This window comes from Colossoma macropomum, unplaced genomic scaffold (assembly GCF_904425465.1).
Source record: "Colossoma macropomum unplaced genomic scaffold, Colossoma_macropomum, whole genome shotgun sequence".
Classification (NCBI taxonomy): domain Eukaryota; kingdom Metazoa; phylum Chordata; class Actinopteri; order Characiformes; family Serrasalmidae; genus Colossoma; species Colossoma macropomum.
The window spans coordinates 17,818,124-17,838,049 of NW_023494789.1; the positions used below are offsets into that span (position 1 = coordinate 17,818,124).

The following is a 19,926-nucleotide window of genomic DNA, read 5'->3' on the forward strand; positions in this document are numbered from 1 at the left end:
CTCCATCAAAAACAAATCAAAAAGGATCAGACATCAGATATTGAGAACATCTATGCAAGACATATATATCTAATCCCTGTATGTAAAGACTTGCAGCATTAGAGAGCATTACTCTTCTATTTCTTTGCTAAGCATTTGTTTTGTTAATCTGAGTATTAACAGGTTGGCCAGTCACAAGCTAAGCCAAAAGAACACCTAATTCACTTGTTGTTGCTGTGAGGATTTTTGAAAAAGACTTGTAGTGTGTTTATCATCTGTCTAGGTTTTTAAGGAGCTAAATGTTTGGAGGTCTGTGATAGAGCGCTGCCCTGTGTGTCTGTGCTGGTGTGGACCAGAGATGGGCAGATGGATGGATGGATGGATGGATGGATGGATAGAGGGATGGATGGATGGAGGAGAGCTGATGATCACTACTTCAATCTAAGTGTGGAGCTCGGCCTCACCTGTCCGAGGGTCAAAGCGCTGCTCTTTTGGGCCTGATGTAGTGGAGTTGTGATAAGATAAATCCTTCTCAAGCACAAAAGAGCTGATAAAAAGAACAACCTCAGAGCTACAAACTGGGGTGAACTGAATGGCCTTTCACTACCACTGTTGAATCAGATTGTGTACATGTATCTAAGCAATTTACAATATCCAGTAGAGTCATTTTCACCAAGACAGTTCAGCATATTGTATGTACTGTACTGTCAAGTAGGGCTACATGATGGACAAAATATCATTTTTCCACCAGGCAGCTTGGTACAGCACAGTACAATTACAAATCCAAACCCAGAATTGTTCACACCCTGGTCGAGTACCTGTGTCCGTTTCCACTTACACCAAAATCGTTGTTGGCAGAGTTGTCATCAGCTTGAGTGGTCATCTGTGTGGTCATTTTTCATGCAAATATAGCATTAGCAATAAACATAAACAACAGTAGAAACAATGAAGGAGCTTTATGATCTAATTTACCTTTTACAGTGTATGGTTTTATGTGAGAGTCACAGACAAGAATTCTGGCTAGCCAGTGTTTTTTTATATATACAGTGGTCATCTGACTCCACTGACACTGTGTGACGGTTCTGTGACCTTTGCGACTGACTAGCTCCACCCACAGTTTCTGGTTTGGTGCGCTTAGTAACCAGCGAGAAGAGTAACTACATTCAGCATGGGTACTAAGTTATGGAAAACTGGGCAATGGAAATGATGACAGCATGCATGATCAAGATTTGTAAATGTACCGTACTGCCCAGTAGAAAAAATGCTATTAGTAAATTAGAATTCTGTCCTGTCCTCCAGTTTCATGGGTTTTCACAAGTCATTTATTATGTACTTGGTATTTTCACCATTGAAAGTTCAGTATATAGTGTATTGTCTAGTAGAGCTGCACGATGTGGACAAAATATCATGTTGTATTGATACTGCTACATATTTCGATTGTGATATGCCTTGCAATGTACTAAAACACACTGGTGGACTTTTGACATGGTGATCAATTACATATTTTATATTTGATGGATCATGTGAATGCCTTGATTCATCCTGACATGAAAAGAATCAGTGAATGGTCAAGATTCAGTGAAAGGTTAGAGGCTTATTTGGATATTGCAGGCTTATGCAGTATATGTACTGTGAAGAATCACAATGACAATTAGCAAATAATACATTGTCCTGTTGTCTATTATGAGGGCAGCTGGACTTAAATTTTGAACTGGTGAAGGGCCACAGAAGCCCAGTGAAATGTCTTCATGATTATATCACAAGTCCTGTTTCACTGACATACTACACTCTTAAAAATAAAGGCTGCTCATAGGGTTGGAACAATTATTCAACACTACTGTTCATGTTGACAATAAAAAAATAATCCACTTTTACATTTCCATTTCTGATTTTTGTGTTTACATTTTCAAAGTTACGTCCCACCTAGAGTGAGATAATGACTTATCTTGAAGAGGCAGCAATTCACTCACAGTGTTGTATGTGAGCAGATAGCGAAAGAAGAAGAAGTATGGCTAGACATTATGAAAGGAAGTAAAGTCTGGGAGAATTTTCTTAAATTGAAGGATAATGTAGTTACATACAACATATGGAAGCCTGACAACACACTGAATCATGTGGAAATGGAAGCTTTCCTCCATGCCAGTACTCTGACACACCAGACTACTCCCTGAGGACATGCAGTTTGCGCTTTAAGAAATTTGTCAGAATGAGTAAAAATTACCCTTTCAAAATCCACTGAAGCCCTTCATGACAGATTACTAATGTTAGTCACAGGAATGTTTTAAACCTATCGGTTTCTGTCAATTGGAAGTACTGAGCAGGCTACTTAAAAAAAACTACTAAACATTCAGCAATGTTACATGCATTAGCTAGATAACTACCTCATTTCGTAAACATAGTTTTCATATGAAAAAGAGCCATCCGCTCATCCTGGAAACCCATTTACAAAGCTCATCTACTGTACCAGCACAATAAAATCTTTAAACCGGTTACTGAAAGCTTTACAGTTCATGATGGGTCAAAGAATGACTTCAATATATTTCTGTAGAAATGTATAAGAATAATGTTAATAGTTCTTTAAAGACAAAAATAGTTTTATGTTGTATAATCTTTTTTGGGTCAACACTAAATCTTGTTTGGACTGTCAGGTTTATAAGAAAGTACACCTTATCGTGTTCACTTGTGTTTTGTTTGCAACCCTGATTCGTTATCAGTGTTCTAACTTTCTCATTTCGTGTCAGAGTATTTCATTCCACGTGTACCTCTCTGTGTTTTGCCTTTCATTGTTTGATACTGTGTGTTTCAGCTTCTGTAAGTTTGAGCTTCTTAGTCTAGCTCTGTTTTCTAGTTGTGTTCTCCTTTGTTTCTTTTCTCATGGATTCCTTTGCTTTGTTTCTGCCTGTTCATTGTCTTTGTTTGTCAACATTGACTAAAAAGCTGACTTGCAAATCCATCCAGTCTTCTCGCCTGCTCTGCCAGTACGAAGTGATTCTTTAAAGTGCCATTCACTGAAAGGTTATTTAGGGAAGCAAAAGCAGTTCTTCTGTGGCATCTCTCCTAAGAACCCTTTTTTGGCACCTTTATTTTTAAGAGCATACCTCTAGACAACTCAATGACCTGGGTGAACGAAAACCTTCACAGGCATTTGCAGTGATTTTTAGGACTTTAAAGAGATTTAGGATTAAACATTAAACTAGGCTTATTATTCCATTCTTAATCCTAAGGCTTATAACTCAGTAATTACTATGAATTATTCTGTAACTAACAAGCTATGTGATTTCAGAAAAGCTTCCAGTAATCTGTGCTAGTTTTCATGTACACTTCTGTGCACAAGCCAGAGACCATCTATGAGACCATTTATGTAATTTCCAGTCAAAATTACCATTAATTACAAGTTCTTCAGGAGATAGTTCTGATAAAATCAGACTTAAAGTAATCCACTTGCATAAGGAAAACGTAGTCAAAGGAAGATAAATGAAAATATGAGTTAACAAAACTGGAGTTCAAAAATCACTAAAATATAAACTGGGGCTCCCAACAATTGTGCAAGTCCTGGTAGTCCATTAAAACTGTCACCATCTGATAAACAGTACTTTTATCTTTTAGCTTTCATCTTTGAGAGAGAGGAGAAAATCAAGCTCCACTCTTACTTCAGATCTGAAAATCTCCACAGGTGTTTCTGTCCATTCTTCCACTTTCAGAAGACAACACCACTATGAATCTGTAAGGATGAGTAGCTGTCAAGAAGCTGATACTGAGAAAATTACAAAAAAGAAGAAATTTTGCGAATCAAACAAAGAACAATGAACTGACCACCCCAGAGTCCGGAGCTCAACATCACTGATTATGTTTGGGATTACTTGGATTGTTAGAAGTAGAAAATGTAACCAACTTCTAAGATACAACTCTGGAAAAACATTCCTGCAGATTTTTATTCAAAAACAGAAAAGTCTCCTGAAAAAAAGAACGGAAGCTGTAAATAAGGCAAAGTGTGGACACACTAAATACTGCAAAATGTGAATTTATATTTAGTCGTTGAAGCTTCTGTAATTTTCTGTCAAATATGTGTTCTGCTTTTCTGAGTAACTTAAAGGTCATTTTCGACTACACATCATATTGATGAAGAGTGGTCTCTGACTTTTGCACTAAGTTTCTCTTTTATAGATTTTGTGTTCTGTTACACAGGCCTGGTGCTACAAATGGACATACTGTTTGTGTTCAGACAGTGTGTGTGTGTGTGTGTGTGTGCGTGCATGCCCAGCAGGGTATTCCTCTCGCCGTTCAGACACAGCTGGTCATCAGCAGCATGATCACGCATCCGTTTCCTTGGCGATGCCAACCATTGTGCCACACAGACAACAGGAGCAGAAGACTCTTTGCTCTGGTATTTTATTTCCACCTTTCTTTGTTTTCCCATCTTTTAATTTCTGCTTTCTTACTCCACATGCCATCTGTGTTTCCTGATTTGTTACTCCCCATGTGCCTCATTTTCATTCCAATAAACAAACAAAAAAGAAGCAAAGAAGTTCTTTAAAAGTGTGTTGTTTTTTTACATGCTTTCACCAAAACATTTTGTGTCAAATGACATAAACAAACATAGCAGAGCAAATATTGAGCTGAAACTGTAGCTGATTCAGACATTTTAATAAATGCTTTTTAAATCAAATAATACAGCCTTGCTGTTTTCTCAGTGTTAAATACTGTCAAAATGAAAGTCAAATGTGTTGATCTTTTGTAAGAGTGAGAGTGAGTGAGTGAGTGAGGGAGAGAGAGAGAGAGAGAGAGAGAGGCAGAGAGATGGTGTTCTACCTCCCTAGCTCCTGTGTTAAATATAGAATCCTGCAGAGTGAGAGAGGTGCTTGCACGAACATATCTAGAACAAATTATTCATACACATTTCAATTATTAAGCAGCACATACGGCAGCTCTGAAGCCCACACAGGGCCATTTCCTGCCCTGCTCCTGCACAGCCTCGCAGACTGAGGGAAGAGCTCCTCGGGTAACAGGAGGAAAAGAAAGTTGCTGCTGCAAATAAATGTCCCTATAAATACACGTCATTTATGAAAGGCTATCTGGCAGCCGCATTTACTGTGATGTCGTGTACAGTGCATCTTATTTCGAATGAACTGAAAGCTAGAACAGCTGCTTTCTTCGTTTCAGCTTAATGCATTTGAGTTATCAATGTGTGTATAATCCAGGGCTGTTGGCTGGGCACATAAAGGTTGTGATGTTTCCACTGTTCACTGTTCACCAGATGCTACTTGACAATTAAACCTTGAACAAACAAACAAACAAATTTTAAAAACTGTTTATCGTATGTAAATGTACATAATATGGCCAAAAGTATGTGGTCATTCCTTCAAATTACTGACTTCAGGTGTTTCAGCTACACCCTACTGCTGTGAGGTGCGTAAAATCAAGCACACAGTCTAGCAATCTCCATTGACAAGCACTGGCAGTAGAATGGTCATACTGAAGACCTACCAGGAGAATGTAACCTATACTGGAATGCATAGTGTCAACAGTAAAGTTTGGTGGAGGAGGGATAATGGTCTAGGGCTGTTTTTCAGGGTTTGGGCTCGGCCCCTTCGTTCCAGCGAAGAGTAATATTAATGCTACAGCATACAAGGCCATTTAGATGATAACATGCTTCCAACATTCTAGCAACGGTTTGGAAAACGCCCTTTCCTGTTCTAGCATGGCTGTGCCCCTGTGCACAAAGCGAGGTCCATAAAGACATGGTTTGACGAGTTTGGTGTGCCCTGAGCCCTGAATCTTGTCCAACATCAGTGCTTGACCTCACAAACGCTCAAAACGTATTCCAAAATCTTGTAAAAAGCACTCCCAGAAGGTTTGCTGGAGGCTGTTATAACCGCAAAGAGGGGCCAACTCCATATTAATGCCCATGGGATGTCCCATTTAGGTGTGACGATCAGGCGTCCACATACTTTTGGTTATATACTGCATCATGATGCAAAAGCCACAACATATATTGTATCATAGGGTTGGGCAATTTGATAACATTTAGCATTTCCATGAAAAACTGTCATTGTATGCTTTTCTGAGCATTTTGTTGATATTTTTTTTTTGTGGTGTTAAATTTTTGCCATATTGCCCATCCCTATTGTATCAAGGGAAAGAGAGAGAGAAACACAGAGAGAGTAGATGAATCAAATGCCACACAGCTAAGCTCCATGAAAAGAGAAATTAGGCACATGAAAAAACTAATCTTTTTCACAAGCCACTACCCTGGGTGGATCTTAACATGTTGGCGGGCAAATAGTGTTTATCTGTTTATCTTTCCATTTGCATTTAATTAAATTAGAAAGTTGAAGAGCATAAGCTGCCTCTGGCAGGCAAAGAAATACAAACTTGCCTATGAGCTCAAAGATTAGTTTATAAACTACAACTTCACACTTGAAAACAAATGAAACTCAACAGGACATAAACATAGCTTTTTTCATGGCCACTGGTCCACCACTACTATTATAGCTCTGAAACATTTTTAACATCCTATCAGGGACGTGGGAAGGTGTTTTAAGTCGGGCGTGCTAAAATTTTTAGAAGTGTATAGGTTACACTAAATACACAGTGACGTCATACTAAATACTAAGTGTTTTATTTTTCGTTTGAATTGTTTGAACAATTTATGTGAAACACTGTGTGCTAGTGTGATATACAAATATGACCGACAATGCACACCCTGCTGGCTATCACTGCCGTCTCTTGTTGGACAAACTGTATGCTAATAAGCTGGGCACTGCCCAATCAGACTGTTGATAAGAGGCGCAGAACGTGCTTGTGTGACGCACACAGACAAGCTACATGTGGGTGATTATTGACAAAAACTGGATGGGAGTGGGAGTTAACTAACTTGGCTGAAATTTTTAAGTTTTTAAAACAATGTTAGGCTGCGACGGGACACACAGATGGCCTTTAACCCCCGCCTGTGTTTTATTGACATGCCCTCATAGCAGCCAGTTGGTGAGGGAAGCATTTCACTTCGCTCTAAAATACAGCATTAACTTAAAACACTGCAGATACTGCAGAAAAATATAAACTTAAATCCTGCAAACAGTACATGGGTCTTTGCTATGATCAAAAATGTAGATGGCACTGTTATTTTGTTATTGTTATTTTTGTTATTGTTATTTTTCAGTTATAGTTTTTAGCAGCTGCAGTTAAACAATCTTGAAATATGGGGGTGATGCAGCCCCCTCAGCTACTATTTAAGTCCCAGTATTCTATCTTATGGATCTACAGTTAAACTCACTAGTGACTCGAGCAGGTTGCCAATTTGGCATCCCTAGCTCTGAATGTCTAAGGATAAATGGCAATGCATTAGCAAAAAGCATTTCATTAAGCCCTATTGATTGTAGCAGCTCATTGCAGCACCTACAGCAGGATGACATCATATGGACGACCAATTTAAAGCACGTATAGTACTTGGGTCGGCGGCAGAGTGGGTGACTGATCGATGTCTCCAAGAGTCTGGCATATTTACACATATTTCACACGTGCTGCTACACACTCTAGCAGGTCAGACATGGGCTAATTCAGGTGCAATCGAATGGCTCACGTGTGACAGTAAAGGCTTCCTAGGAAAATTGGAGGGGCTATGTTAAATCAGATTTACTGAACAATTACTGATCTTTTCCCTTCAAAAAAAAACATGGCAATCCAGCTGATCTGACCTTTTAAGATATCCCCCACAATTTCCACTAACACTCTATTATTCAGCATTATAATGAGACTGGGCTGTAACAGCTTCAGTTTGTATTAGCTGTTTGTAAGGAGCCAAAATGTCGTGTACATGTCTACAGTAAAGGTTTTCAAGGCCATAAAACAGAAGCTTGAACTGGACCTGTACTGGCAGCTTTGAGGCCTAAGCCCACCCAGGCCTGACTGGTACTGCTAAATTTGAGACCCAAACCTGCCATTTCAAAACCATAACATTTGATTTGATAGGCTTTTGACTGTTTCTACTATTTACTTAGTCTCAGTGGTAGAACTTCCTCTCAATCCTTGCTATACTGGGAGAGCATTAGCATGAAGAGAATAAAATCAAGTCTATCAGAGAAGCAAGATCTCACACGCTGAGTAAAAGGCCGATGATAGTGGCAGCTACATGTTCAAAGCACATTATCACACAAAGCTACACAATACCAAAGGTTCATAGAAATCATAGACCAAAACTCATGCCTCCTATCATAATTTTATTGCTGTCTGGCTGGGTGAGTTTCATCACTGAGAAGACATGTAAATGTATTTTTTTTTTTTACAGATGTTCCCTTGATATACTAATCCAATCAGAATAGGGCTAATGCCTACTATACATTTTATACTTAAGAAACAAGGGAACATTTGGTTTTCATGACAGAGGTCCTTTAAGGTCTTTTACAGTGGTGTGCAAACTTTTTCTAAAGAGGGCCAGATCGTACTGTGTCAAAATATGATATATTACTCCCTTTCAAACTATCAGGGCATAGAATCTGAGCTTTCTGTGTGCTACTATGTTTCTTATCACTGTATAAAGATGCATGAGTCTTCTTTTTTGTTGCATTGCTCAGAACAATTTAGATCTTTAAGTGCTTATGACAAATAATTAAATTGTTTAAGAGGAACAGTAAAACATGTCTAATGTATAAAGCAAATTCCTGTTCAAGTGTTTACTTTATAATATATATAATATAGCAAACTAAACAAATACTCATATATTTTTTGGTTTAGTTAGACAATATTTTTTACATATCAAATAAGTACAGCAAACACATTCCGAAATCATTCCAATAAATGAGAAGAGCAGATTAAACGGCATAAATAGCAGAGTTGTTTTTGTCCTTACATAGTTAATATTTACTCAACTACTAAATTTCATTACAGTCTCTTGACATTTAGGGCACACACACTCTCAATGAAAAAAGTATTCAAATTTCCACCTCGCCAAAATTGACGGTTCTCAATGTTAAGACTGTGATTGGATGTAGTCTTGACTAAATGTCATTCAGTAAATTAAGGTGCAGGTCTAGTCAGAGAAGAAAGGCTCTTAAACTTTATTATGACAGTGCATTGCATTACAATGTAATTTCACAGTGCTGCTGCCACCATCAGGTGAACTCCAGCGTACTGGCTGGAGGAGCACCTACAACACACTTATAATTTGGCCCTGGGGCTGGACTTTGGACACCTCTGGTCTTCTACTTTGTAAGTTTTTCTTTGTGGTGTATTTTGTTGTGTTTTGTACATAAAAACTGTGAGGCCTGCATGATAGAGACCTAATGATTCAGCTGCTGTAAAAGAAGAATCCTGACCTGCCCTTCTGGACATGCAGTGATTTGTCCTACTGTTTCACTGCATCTGCAGTCAGCTATTTCTGCCTACCTGCTGCAGTATCCTTCAAACAGCCTGACTGCCTCAGATGCATGCTGTTTAGAAGTTAGAATAACATAGTTGGTCTGTAGATAATATTTCTCCCGAACTTCTCTCCACTCACCTCCTCAGCCCTCCTACTACTCCTGACCCCCTCCTTCTTTTCTCTTCTCTCTGCTTCACTTCTGTCCTCATCATCAACGGTCAACCTCCCACATTTCTTCTTCTTTTTTTTAAATAACTAACCTGGTCTAGACGTCAGGAGCGCAGGGCTAATTTGATGCGACACTGAATTCTCCAAGCTCTTCAAGAGAAAGTCAGAAAGCAATAAAGCCCATGTCGATCCCCGTATTTACTGGATGATGCCCAAGTGGAAAAAAGTCAGAGTGCGGTTAATACAGCCGCCTCTGTTCACCACTCGCTAATTAACAGCCACATGTCTCTGGAGTGTGGGCAGACTGAGAGGAGCTCAGGAAGAGCCACAAAGAGTGCTACGCCTCAGCAAATACAGCAGCAGGGGAGAGCCACATTAAGACTCCAGGCCTCAGAGAGGCCCTGTATAACCCACACACACAAACACACACCCCTCCTTGCACACATCCACAGAGTAATCGTTCATTTTATCTGGTTGCTTTTTTCCATCACGACCAGACAGCACAGACAACAGGAAGGCAACAATAAAAATTAAACCATTAATCTGTAATAAGAATACGTTTTCACTAGGACTGCACAATATTTCATCTGTTAATGGTCACCGTGATCTTTTACAAGTTTGCAATATGCAAATAAACTTCTTAACAATCTAGACCTGCTGGCAGTTTGAGCCCTACAGCCAAAAGAATTTTAATACATCATAATTTAATTTACTGGAGGTTTTTGTATATCACGGTTAGGCAAAGTTATAGGTTAACAGTGGTTTATTATTCTAAAATGTCCCTTAACTGCTTAATAAGAACAACTGAAGTGAATCAGAAATATTTTTATTGTGCAAATAACAAAAATAGAACTGAACATTACAATGATAAATCTATCTCAATATTGCTTTCGACCCCTAACCACGCAGTGGCTTCTCTGGGCCTGGAAAAAAACTGTGCTAAGTGTTGTTTCACATTCAAATTTCCAAATTTGAAGTTGGCTTCTTATTCGCCAGCTTCCTGTTTGAATTCTTCTTTCCACCTTAAATGAGGCAGCATTTACATTCTGGCACTTGCACAAGCTTCAGACTGTAACTACTGCACCATTTAAGGTGGCACAAGAAATTCAAATTAGAAGCCAGTCTCAGCTTTAGCTTTCTCAAGTCATTTGTCTCATGCATGTGTCCCATACACCTATCCCTCTAACTGTCAGGCACTGCTGGAATTTGGTAAATAAGTCATCCATGCCATCTGTACCTATTGCGGGGACCAGGCCTCAAGACCACGGCGCCGCCTGACGCAGCTGACCAAGTATGGCAAGTGTCCACGCCATACCAAGACACCAGATTCAGCAGAGACTTTTCAGATACACTCTGGTTTCACAAGCTCCCACTACGCTAACACATTCTCATCAGGTTTTGTGTTTTCTCTCACTGTTTAGAGCACAACTAAAACAAGCACAGCAATATGGTAAAAGGTAGAACTGCACCAGACCTTTTTCCACCATCAAAAGGTGAGGACTAACATCCTCATCCAGCTTGGAGGAGGAAAAACATCATGGATATTATGGATACCTACATGTCTGTAGCCACAAAGAGCGTGAACAAAAAGTAAAAGTATACTAAACATAACCCATAATAGCTCTGCTTCTGCACACTGCTGACAGGCTTTAGGTTGAAATATTTTCTGAAGAAACCATTGTAAAACTACAATACACAGTAAAAATATCTTACTTGATACAAGTAAAGAAATATATCACTGTTACAAGCTTCCCAGTGTGAGAAAACAAATTTATACCACCGCTAACATAATATAGAAAATCTAGAGGAAATATGTATATATGATCCCCAATATGTACTGCTGTTTAAAATGTGACATTCAGAATAAAGTTTGTTTACTTTTTTGTAATACAATATCATAATAATAATAATAATAATAATAATAATTCATTTGATATTGTTTGAGCATGCTGACCAGTCACAGGCCTTCTTTAGGTGTTTGGATGAATCTAGGTATTCACTTGATTAGACAACAAACACATATTTTGACATTTTGGACAAAAGTAATGCAAGTCAGTCAATAACCACCTCATATCAATGGTTCTCCAATACAGTTTTCTGTATATTGCAAGTCATATCACAATTGCAATAAGCAGCAATATAAATCACAATACGACATTTCATCCATACTGTGCAATTTTCACTACTGCCAGAATCCTATCCTGAGGGCTGGCTGCTGAGGTTAAGTGGGGAAACACGAGAGGCTTTGTTCTAAATGGCCATTTCCCACTGACTTTTCTCTCAGTCATAAATATGCAGATGTGCTTTCTGTTTTGTATGGTGAGGCAGACTGACAGACAGCTGATGACAATCTGGCTGATTTCCTACCCTTCTGGCGCACACCATCAGAAAGGCCCACACCCAGACATCTTAAAATCCATCTCTGTCCGCTGATCTGAGCTTATTCAAAAATATGGAAATGAAGGGCCAGAGGTGTCCAGTCTGCAGGCCAGCCCCACAAGACAGAGAACAAAGCTCTCTTCACTGCCCTTTGTCTCAGAGTGACAGAGCAAAACACTCTGACAAACTGTAGATTTCAAAAGCACATTTCTGAATTTCTCCATGTCTCACCCACTGTCCAGTTACTCTTCCTTTTGTTAAATATGGGAAATAAATCTCACCTCATATCATTCATTTTCATAATTCATTTTTATAGGACCATTTTCTAACTTCTCTTTATACCTTAGAACAGGATGTTTAAATTACTACACTTTTGAAATTGATATATATGTAAATGTCCTCTGTTCTGATTGGCTGCCCTGTACTGCGTCTCATTCAAAATGTAGTCTAGGCTGAAATGCTCCTTATACATCAAAACCAATGGATGAGTTAAACTGCTGTAGCCTGAATAGGTGGATATACAGTTGTACACAAAAGTTTGAACACCCCCGGTCAAATTATGCTTAGTTGATTTTCTAAGTAAAAATAAGTTTACATAGCCTTTACACAGAACTTAAATATGACACTTTTCTGCGAATTTAATGCACAATTTATATTTACTTGCTATATTTATTTATTTAACATATTAATGTTAAAATACATAATATTTACATAAAAAATAAAATATATAACGTCCCATAACTTTTGCACAGACCACATTTTTATGTTAATATCAGCAAAAACTTTTGCAGCGGAATTATGAAGATATTATATGGGAATATAAATGGTACATTTTAAAACTTTAAGGACATTCGCACGCTTCATCAAAGTCTTTTATTTCAAACAGTTGAAGAAAATGTGTTCTTTCTATTATGTGGATTTTTTTAAAAATGTAATCCATCAGTGTGAATTTTCCATCCTTTTTTAATTTCTGTATATTTAATTTTTCATATATATTTATAGTTGATGCATCAGTGATCATTATTTTTATGATACATTTATAATTCAGCATGTGGTCACTTATTAGGTCAAACTATAGTTAGTTTCTCAATGTGAAAGATTTTACAGGTCTAAAATTAAAGTTGCAGTGATCTTCCTTTTAAAAAAAACTATGTTTGCAAAGACAATAATGACATCAGACACCGCAGTAAGTCACCTAGAGTAGAAACTGTTCATACTTCGATGGTTCTGCTACCAATAATCTGACTGAAACAGTAAAACATCTCATTACCTTTTCTATGACGAGACCAGCTGTTCACACTAAGTTATATAAAACCAAAAAAAAAAAACTGGAGATTTGCTTTTCAGGAAGAGAGATGTCAGGGACGATTTCTGTTCAAGGACCAGCTTACTCATGTGAAAGAGAAGCTTTTTGCCACACTTAAAAAAAATTAACTCTGTGTCGAAATACTTAGAATTCTTAGAACACAGTGTGCACAAAACTTAGCCCTTGTTATTTCAAGGTTGCTAATGTTTAATCAATATTGTTAAATTCTTGTATTATGTGGAATTGTCAGCACTGATTTCATGGAAGTGCAATTGCAATAAAATGTTTTCAGTATTTCTTGTTTGTTGACTATGATGGATATGAAATTTGATAAAAATCCATTCACATGAATACTGTATGAAGACATGTTGGATTTAGCTACCTCAGATGATAATTTTATGGCTAAGGGTAGCTACCAGTGCAATGGTTTGAAAAAAATTCGGATTCATTATCAAGCAAAAAAAATGACAAAAGTCTAGAGTACCTAAAGGTAGAAGCATAATGGACTCTTTCCTGTAGAAGTTGTTGTAAGTAAGTTTAGTTTGTTGTTTTTTATTTATGTATTGTTTTGCATTGTCTGTGTGTATGTTTTGATGTTTCTCTGCTAGCTAAGGAGTTCGCCACCATATGGACCGAAGTGGCCAAAAGGGACTCTCCCCCATGGCTCAGAGTCTTCCCAGGCTGGCCACTTGAGAGGCACTACACTGCAGCCATGAGGATGTCTGGGTCGGCCATTAAAGCAACGCAACAAAGCAGCTATGAGGCTGCCTGGGCCAGCCGCTTGAGTGTCAATACACTGCAGCTTTGAGGCTGCCAGAGCCAGCTGCCTGGGCCAGCCGCTTGAGCAACGCTACACTACAGCTATGAGACTGCATGTGCTGGCTGCTTAAGCAATGCCGAACAACAGCTACGAGACTGCCTGAGTCGACTGCTTAAGCGATGCTACACTGCAGCTATGAGGTTACCTGGGTTGGCCGCTTGAGCGACGGTACACCACAGACACTAGGCAGACTGGGGGATGCGCTTGAGATATGCTACACTGCAGCTACGAGTCTGACTGGGCTGACCAATTGAGTGACGCTATGCAGTAGCTACAAGGCTGTCTGGGCAGGCCACTTGAGCAAAGCTACATCGCAGCTACGAGGCTGCCTGGGCTGGCTGATTGAGCGATGCTAAGCCACATCCCTGAGGCTGTCTGGGCAGGCCGCTTGAGCAAAGCTACACCACAGTTACGAAGCTGCTTGGGCCGGTCACGTGGGTGGCTATAGTGCAGCTACAAGGCTGCCTGGGCCGGTCACGTGGGTGGCTATAGTGCAGCTATGAGGCTGCCAGCGCCAGCCGCTTGAGTGACACTACACCATAGCTATGAGACTTCCTTGACCAGCCACTTGAGCAATGCTACACCACAGCTATGAGGCTGCCTGGGCCGGCCGCCTGAGTGAAACTACACTACAGCTACAAGGCTGCGTAGTACAGCTACCTGGGCAAGCCACTTGTGTGACGCTACACCACAGCTACGAGGCTGTCTGGACAGGCTGCTTGAATGATGCAGCAACACAACTGTGATGGCCGATTAAGCAATGATACACGGCAGCTATAAGGCTGTCAGGACCAGCTGGCTGGTTCTACTGTTTGAGCAACGCTAAACTGCAGCTATGAGGCTGCCTGAACCGGCTGCTTGCGCAATGATGCATCACATCCACAAGCCTGCCTGAGCCAGCCACTTGAGATATGCTACACCGCTGCTTGAGCCGGCACCACAGCTTAGAGACTGAATGTGCCGGCCCCTTGTGCGATGGCAAACACCAGCTATGAGGCTGCCTGGGCCGACTGCTGGAGTGACACTACACTGCAGATATGAGACTGACAGGGCTGGCTTTATAGGTGACACAACACCGCAGCTACGATGCTATCTGAACTGGCCACTTAAGTGATGCTACACCATAGCCACAAGGCTGCCTGTGCCAGCTGCTTGAGCGATGCAACAACACAACTATGGGGCTGCCTAGGCTGGCCACTTGAGTGATGCAACACTGCAGCTACAGTGCTGCCTGTGCTGACCACATGGGCGGCTTTACACAGCAGCTACAAGGCTGCCTGTACCGACCACTTGGCTGGCACTACACAGCAGCTACAAGGCTGCCTGGGCCAGCTGCTTGAGAGCTGCTACATCACGGCTATGGCGCTGCCTGGCTAGCTGTCTGAGTGGCAGAGAAAGAGAAAGCGCTATATAAATTAAACGTTGTTGTTATTATTATTATTATTATTAATATTATTATTATTATTATGTTTACTCAACTATTTACGAAATGTATTTTTAATATATTGCAAGGCATATCACAATACATAGCAAAATAATTACACTAAAATGCTATAGCTGCAACAATAGTATAATATTTTGCATATTATGTGGTCATAACCCATGTGAGTAAACAAATTAGTAGTAATATCTTTTAAAGGGAGTAGTTATAAGAGGCTTTTATGTCTGTGGGGCAAATACTCAGTGGGACCAAAGCTCTGTATTTAAGAAATAAAGCAGACAGGCACTGTAAGAGCATGTCCCATCAGTCCTCAGACAGCACTACAGCACTGATCGCTTCACAAAGCACTCATGTAATCTCATTACAGCATGGCACTTTATTACTGCTGCATGTGTCTGACAGGAGCCACTTAGGTCATGGCACACCAGCTCATCCTCTTCCACACTGCCTGTTACTCACAGCCGACCGCTGCACATGCTGCGGAGGGGGGGCTGGATTATATGTATGTAATGAGGTGTAATTGTAAGTACTGATAGTGGAAGTGTGGGCTGATGCGATTGGGGTTTTAGTTTAGTGTATTGTACACAGCACCTCTCTAACAAAGAGAGCACATGAATAATTTCAAGCCCCTTTTACAGTAGTTTCCCTTTGATACAGCTTCCAATCAGCACTTTCCCAAAACTCCTATTCATGCATTATTCTACTATGGGAATTGAAATTCAAAGAGAAAGAAAGACAAGAGAACAAAGAAGAGCAACAGAGAACAAGCAAAAGAGAAAAGAGAAGAAAAGCAAGCAAGAAAGAACAACAAGAGAGTGGAAGGAATAAAGGAATGAAAGAAGGACAACAGAAAAAGAAAGAAATAAAAAAGAAAGAAAGAAGTTGGTGGAAAGAAGGAAGAAAGGACGCAAGGAAGGAAGGAAGGAAGGAAGGAAAAAAATGAAGGAAAAGACAAAAGAAAGAAAGAAAGAAGCAAGGAAGGAAGGAAGAAAAGTAGGAAGGAAAAAAGGAAAAAATGAAGAAAAAAGACAAAAGAAAGAAAGAAAGAAAGAACACACACACAGCACATCTATCTCAAGACAAGATGGCATGCAGTAGCTAATACAAGTTCCTTCCTCTTGCCCCTGCAAGTTCCTTTTGTGGATTTCATTAGAAAATATGAACCTCATATAGACTGCTCTTCCCTCGAGAGATCTGAAGCCTCAGCTTCCTTCCTTATGCTGTACAGTAAAGGAAACAATGTGCAGAACTGAATCATAGCTAGAGCTGAAGGCTCTGCAGAGCACATGGACATTTAGTGACAATATATCTATATTGTCAGAAATAACCAGTGGCAAAGGGCAAAAACAAACGAGTATTCAATTTTCAAATTTTGCTTCTTAAAATACAAGTACGGGGCAAAATATGTCCCCAAAGTACACTGTATGCAAAAGTTTAAACACTTCTGATCAGAATACATGTTTTGTTGATGGGTTTACTCATCCTCTACAGAGAACAAACTTAAAAATGGCAAAATATAGTGCACAATCTCTGTTTATTTTAATATATTGGAAAAAGCAAACCATAAAATATAAATTGTACCAGCCATATTTTATGGGTTTTTCCCCCTAAAATGTTAAAACATCAACAAAATACGACCAAACGTTTGCAAGCAACCATACATGTAAAATAATAATGCAAGAAATCAATATGAATAAATGTCAACATTACACTAATAAAATAGCCAATACTTTCACTGTACACATCACTGATTTGGACCCGACACAATACGTCAATCCAAGAATGCACCAACTGCATTTTTTGAAGTAAAGCAGACAAGACATTGAATCTACACACACACACACACACACACACACATTATCTATCTATGCCACTTATCCTTCTGTGTCTCAATTTGTACATTTTCTCTTAAATTATTAATTGTATTCTGAACAGATAGTACTTAGTAATTTGTAATATTTCACTAACTATGCCTATTTGTGCAGCAAATGTCCGATTCTCAGCCTAGTGAGAGCAATTTCCCCTTAAAAAGTAACATTTTCTACCCTACACTGGGTTATTTATACAAACAGATCACCTCATTGCATCAGAATGTAAAACACCACTCAACGTTTTTGTTTTGTTTTTGCCTCTGGGCCACCTGGAGGCATCTGTAATGGGCACAGCCAACAACATGCAAAGGACCAACAGTCAATCAGTCTGCCTGGAGTTATGAAGGATGGGAGAGTTGGTTTCAGATTCTGGTTTGAGATCGGAATAGTACAGGCATGAACAAGGTCAAGCATGTCTACGTCAAATCAACGTGACAGGTAAGTCCATACCATTCAGCACTCACACTATAAACACTGCAGCTCATTCATAGAGGCTTTAACAGTTCACAGTTTTGGAGTTTTTAAACACTGTGTCCACTCACTGTCCACTCTATTAGACACTCCCACCTTGTTGGTCCACCTTGTAGATGTAAAGTCAGAGACAGTAGAACATCTGATGCTGCACAGTTTGTGTAGGTCATCCTCTAGTCCTTCATCCTGGGCACAGGATGCTGCCCACAGGACACTGTTGGCTTTTTGGTTGGTGGACGATTCCCAGTCCTGCAGTGACACTGAGGTGTTTAAAAACTCCAGCAGCACTGCTGCGTCTAATCCACTCGTACCAGTGCAACACACTAATACACCACCATCACGTCAGTGTCACTGTAGTGCTGAGAATGATCCACCACCCAAATAATACCTGCTCAGTGGTGGGGGTCCTGACCATTGAAAAATAGGATGAAAGGGATGGACTACAGTCTGTCAGTGTATCTACATGGTAAGTGGACATGATAAAATGGCCAGTGAGAGTAAATACAAGGAGGTGTACTTAATGAAGTGGCCTTTCAGTGTACGCTTACCTTACTAGCAATCTACATTAGCCTCAAGGTTCCTGTGCTGAAAACTAAAGCAGCAAACTTCAGATATCAAACATGTCCTGGCTGATCAACTATATTTGGGAGTAAGAGGAAAATTGTGTAAATTAAATTTTGGGCCAAACTATTGCTTCAAATCTGTTCTCCGGGTCTGTAATCTATTGTCTTCACTCTACCTGCATGAATGAGTTCTATGCGTTGCATACTTAAAGTGTGATAACCCCTTTCATGCTGTACAGTGGTTTGCATTGAAGGAGTGGAACTGAGGCCTCAGAGAGTGACAGAATGACTGCGATATGAAGTGCGCCGGCAGCTGCCTACCTGATATGTGTTGTCAAAGCTGTCATACATGAACCGCGTGATCAGAGACGTCTTCCCAACTGCAAGAGAACAAAAGAAGAGAGAAGCGTTAAAATGGCAGCTATTCAAAAGCAGATACAGGCTGAGGCAGCTTGGGATGCCTGCATGGGCTGGCTGGATTAATTTGGTGGCAGTGTGGCAAAAACTGCAGTGAATTAGACGACTACCAAGGGACCTAATTAATGAATATGAGATTGACCTGAGAGCTGTCAGTAACGTCATAGAATGTGTGGCAATTACAGTTTGATGGCTGGTGCAAAATCCATATTTTGGGCAAAAAGTAAAGCACAGATGACAATTTCCACCTGGGAAAGAAATGCAATAAATACAGTACTGTCAGAGATCACCCATCATTTATTGAATAAGTTTTTCAAGAGATATTTCTGAGGTAATTAGATCTAAGATAAGATACTTGCATAAGGAAGGGGAAAGTCAAAGTTTCCAAAACTGTCCAAACATTATAAAAAAATGAAACTTCTAGCAATTGTGCAAGACTTGGTGAACCACCAAAACTGTCACCATCAGATAAAGAGCACAAGCTTTAATCTTTGAAAAATAAGAGAAAATCAAGCTCCACAGAAAAATGCAAAGGTGTTTCTGTCCGTCCTTCCACTGTGAAAAGACAACTCAACACTATGAGTCTGAAAGGATGTGTAGCTGTCAATAAGCCCTTACTGAGAAAAGAAAATAGACAAAAAAAGAACATTCACAAATCAAACAAAGAAGCTGCTGATGTTCTCAGAACAACAGACGGTCCACTCCAGAGTCCAGCCCTTGGCATTATTACATGTGTTTGGAAATACTTGGATTGTGAGAAGCAGAAAATAAAACCAACTTCTAAGACTGAACTTTGGAGGTGTGGAATAATAGCAGATTTCCTGAAAAACTGAAAGTAAGTCTCCTGATATATGGGAAACCGTAATAAAGGCAAAGGGTGGACACACTAAACACTCAAAAAGTTCAAACTACATATTATATCTTTAGGCCTTAGTGTAATTTTCTGTTAAATGTATGTTTCTGCTTTTTCCTGTATCTGAAAAATGAATAGTTTTTGACTGAAATAAATATGAAGAGTTTTTGACTGGAAATAAATATGAAGAGTGTTCGCACACTGAATAATAACAGAAATATACAGAAGCAAACAACACATTCAAATGTCATGAATACAAATGTAATATCTACAAATGCTCCAAATATCTACAAATGCAATACT

The 19,926-nt window shown here is 39.5% G+C and overlaps 1 protein-coding gene across 1 annotated transcript in view; it reads right to left on the bottom strand.

Annotated features, from left to right (window-relative positions):
* rab6ba (RAB6B, member RAS oncogene family a) overlaps nt 1-19,926 on the bottom strand; it is a 123,176-nt gene that overhangs the window by 52,108 nt on the left and 51,142 nt on the right. The window contains exon 2 of the mRNA XM_036570387.1: nt 18,675-18,733. Coding sequence (XP_036426280.1) covers nt 18,675-18,733 — 59 coding nt within the window. The remainder of the gene's footprint in view (nt 1-18,674; nt 18,734-19,926) is intronic.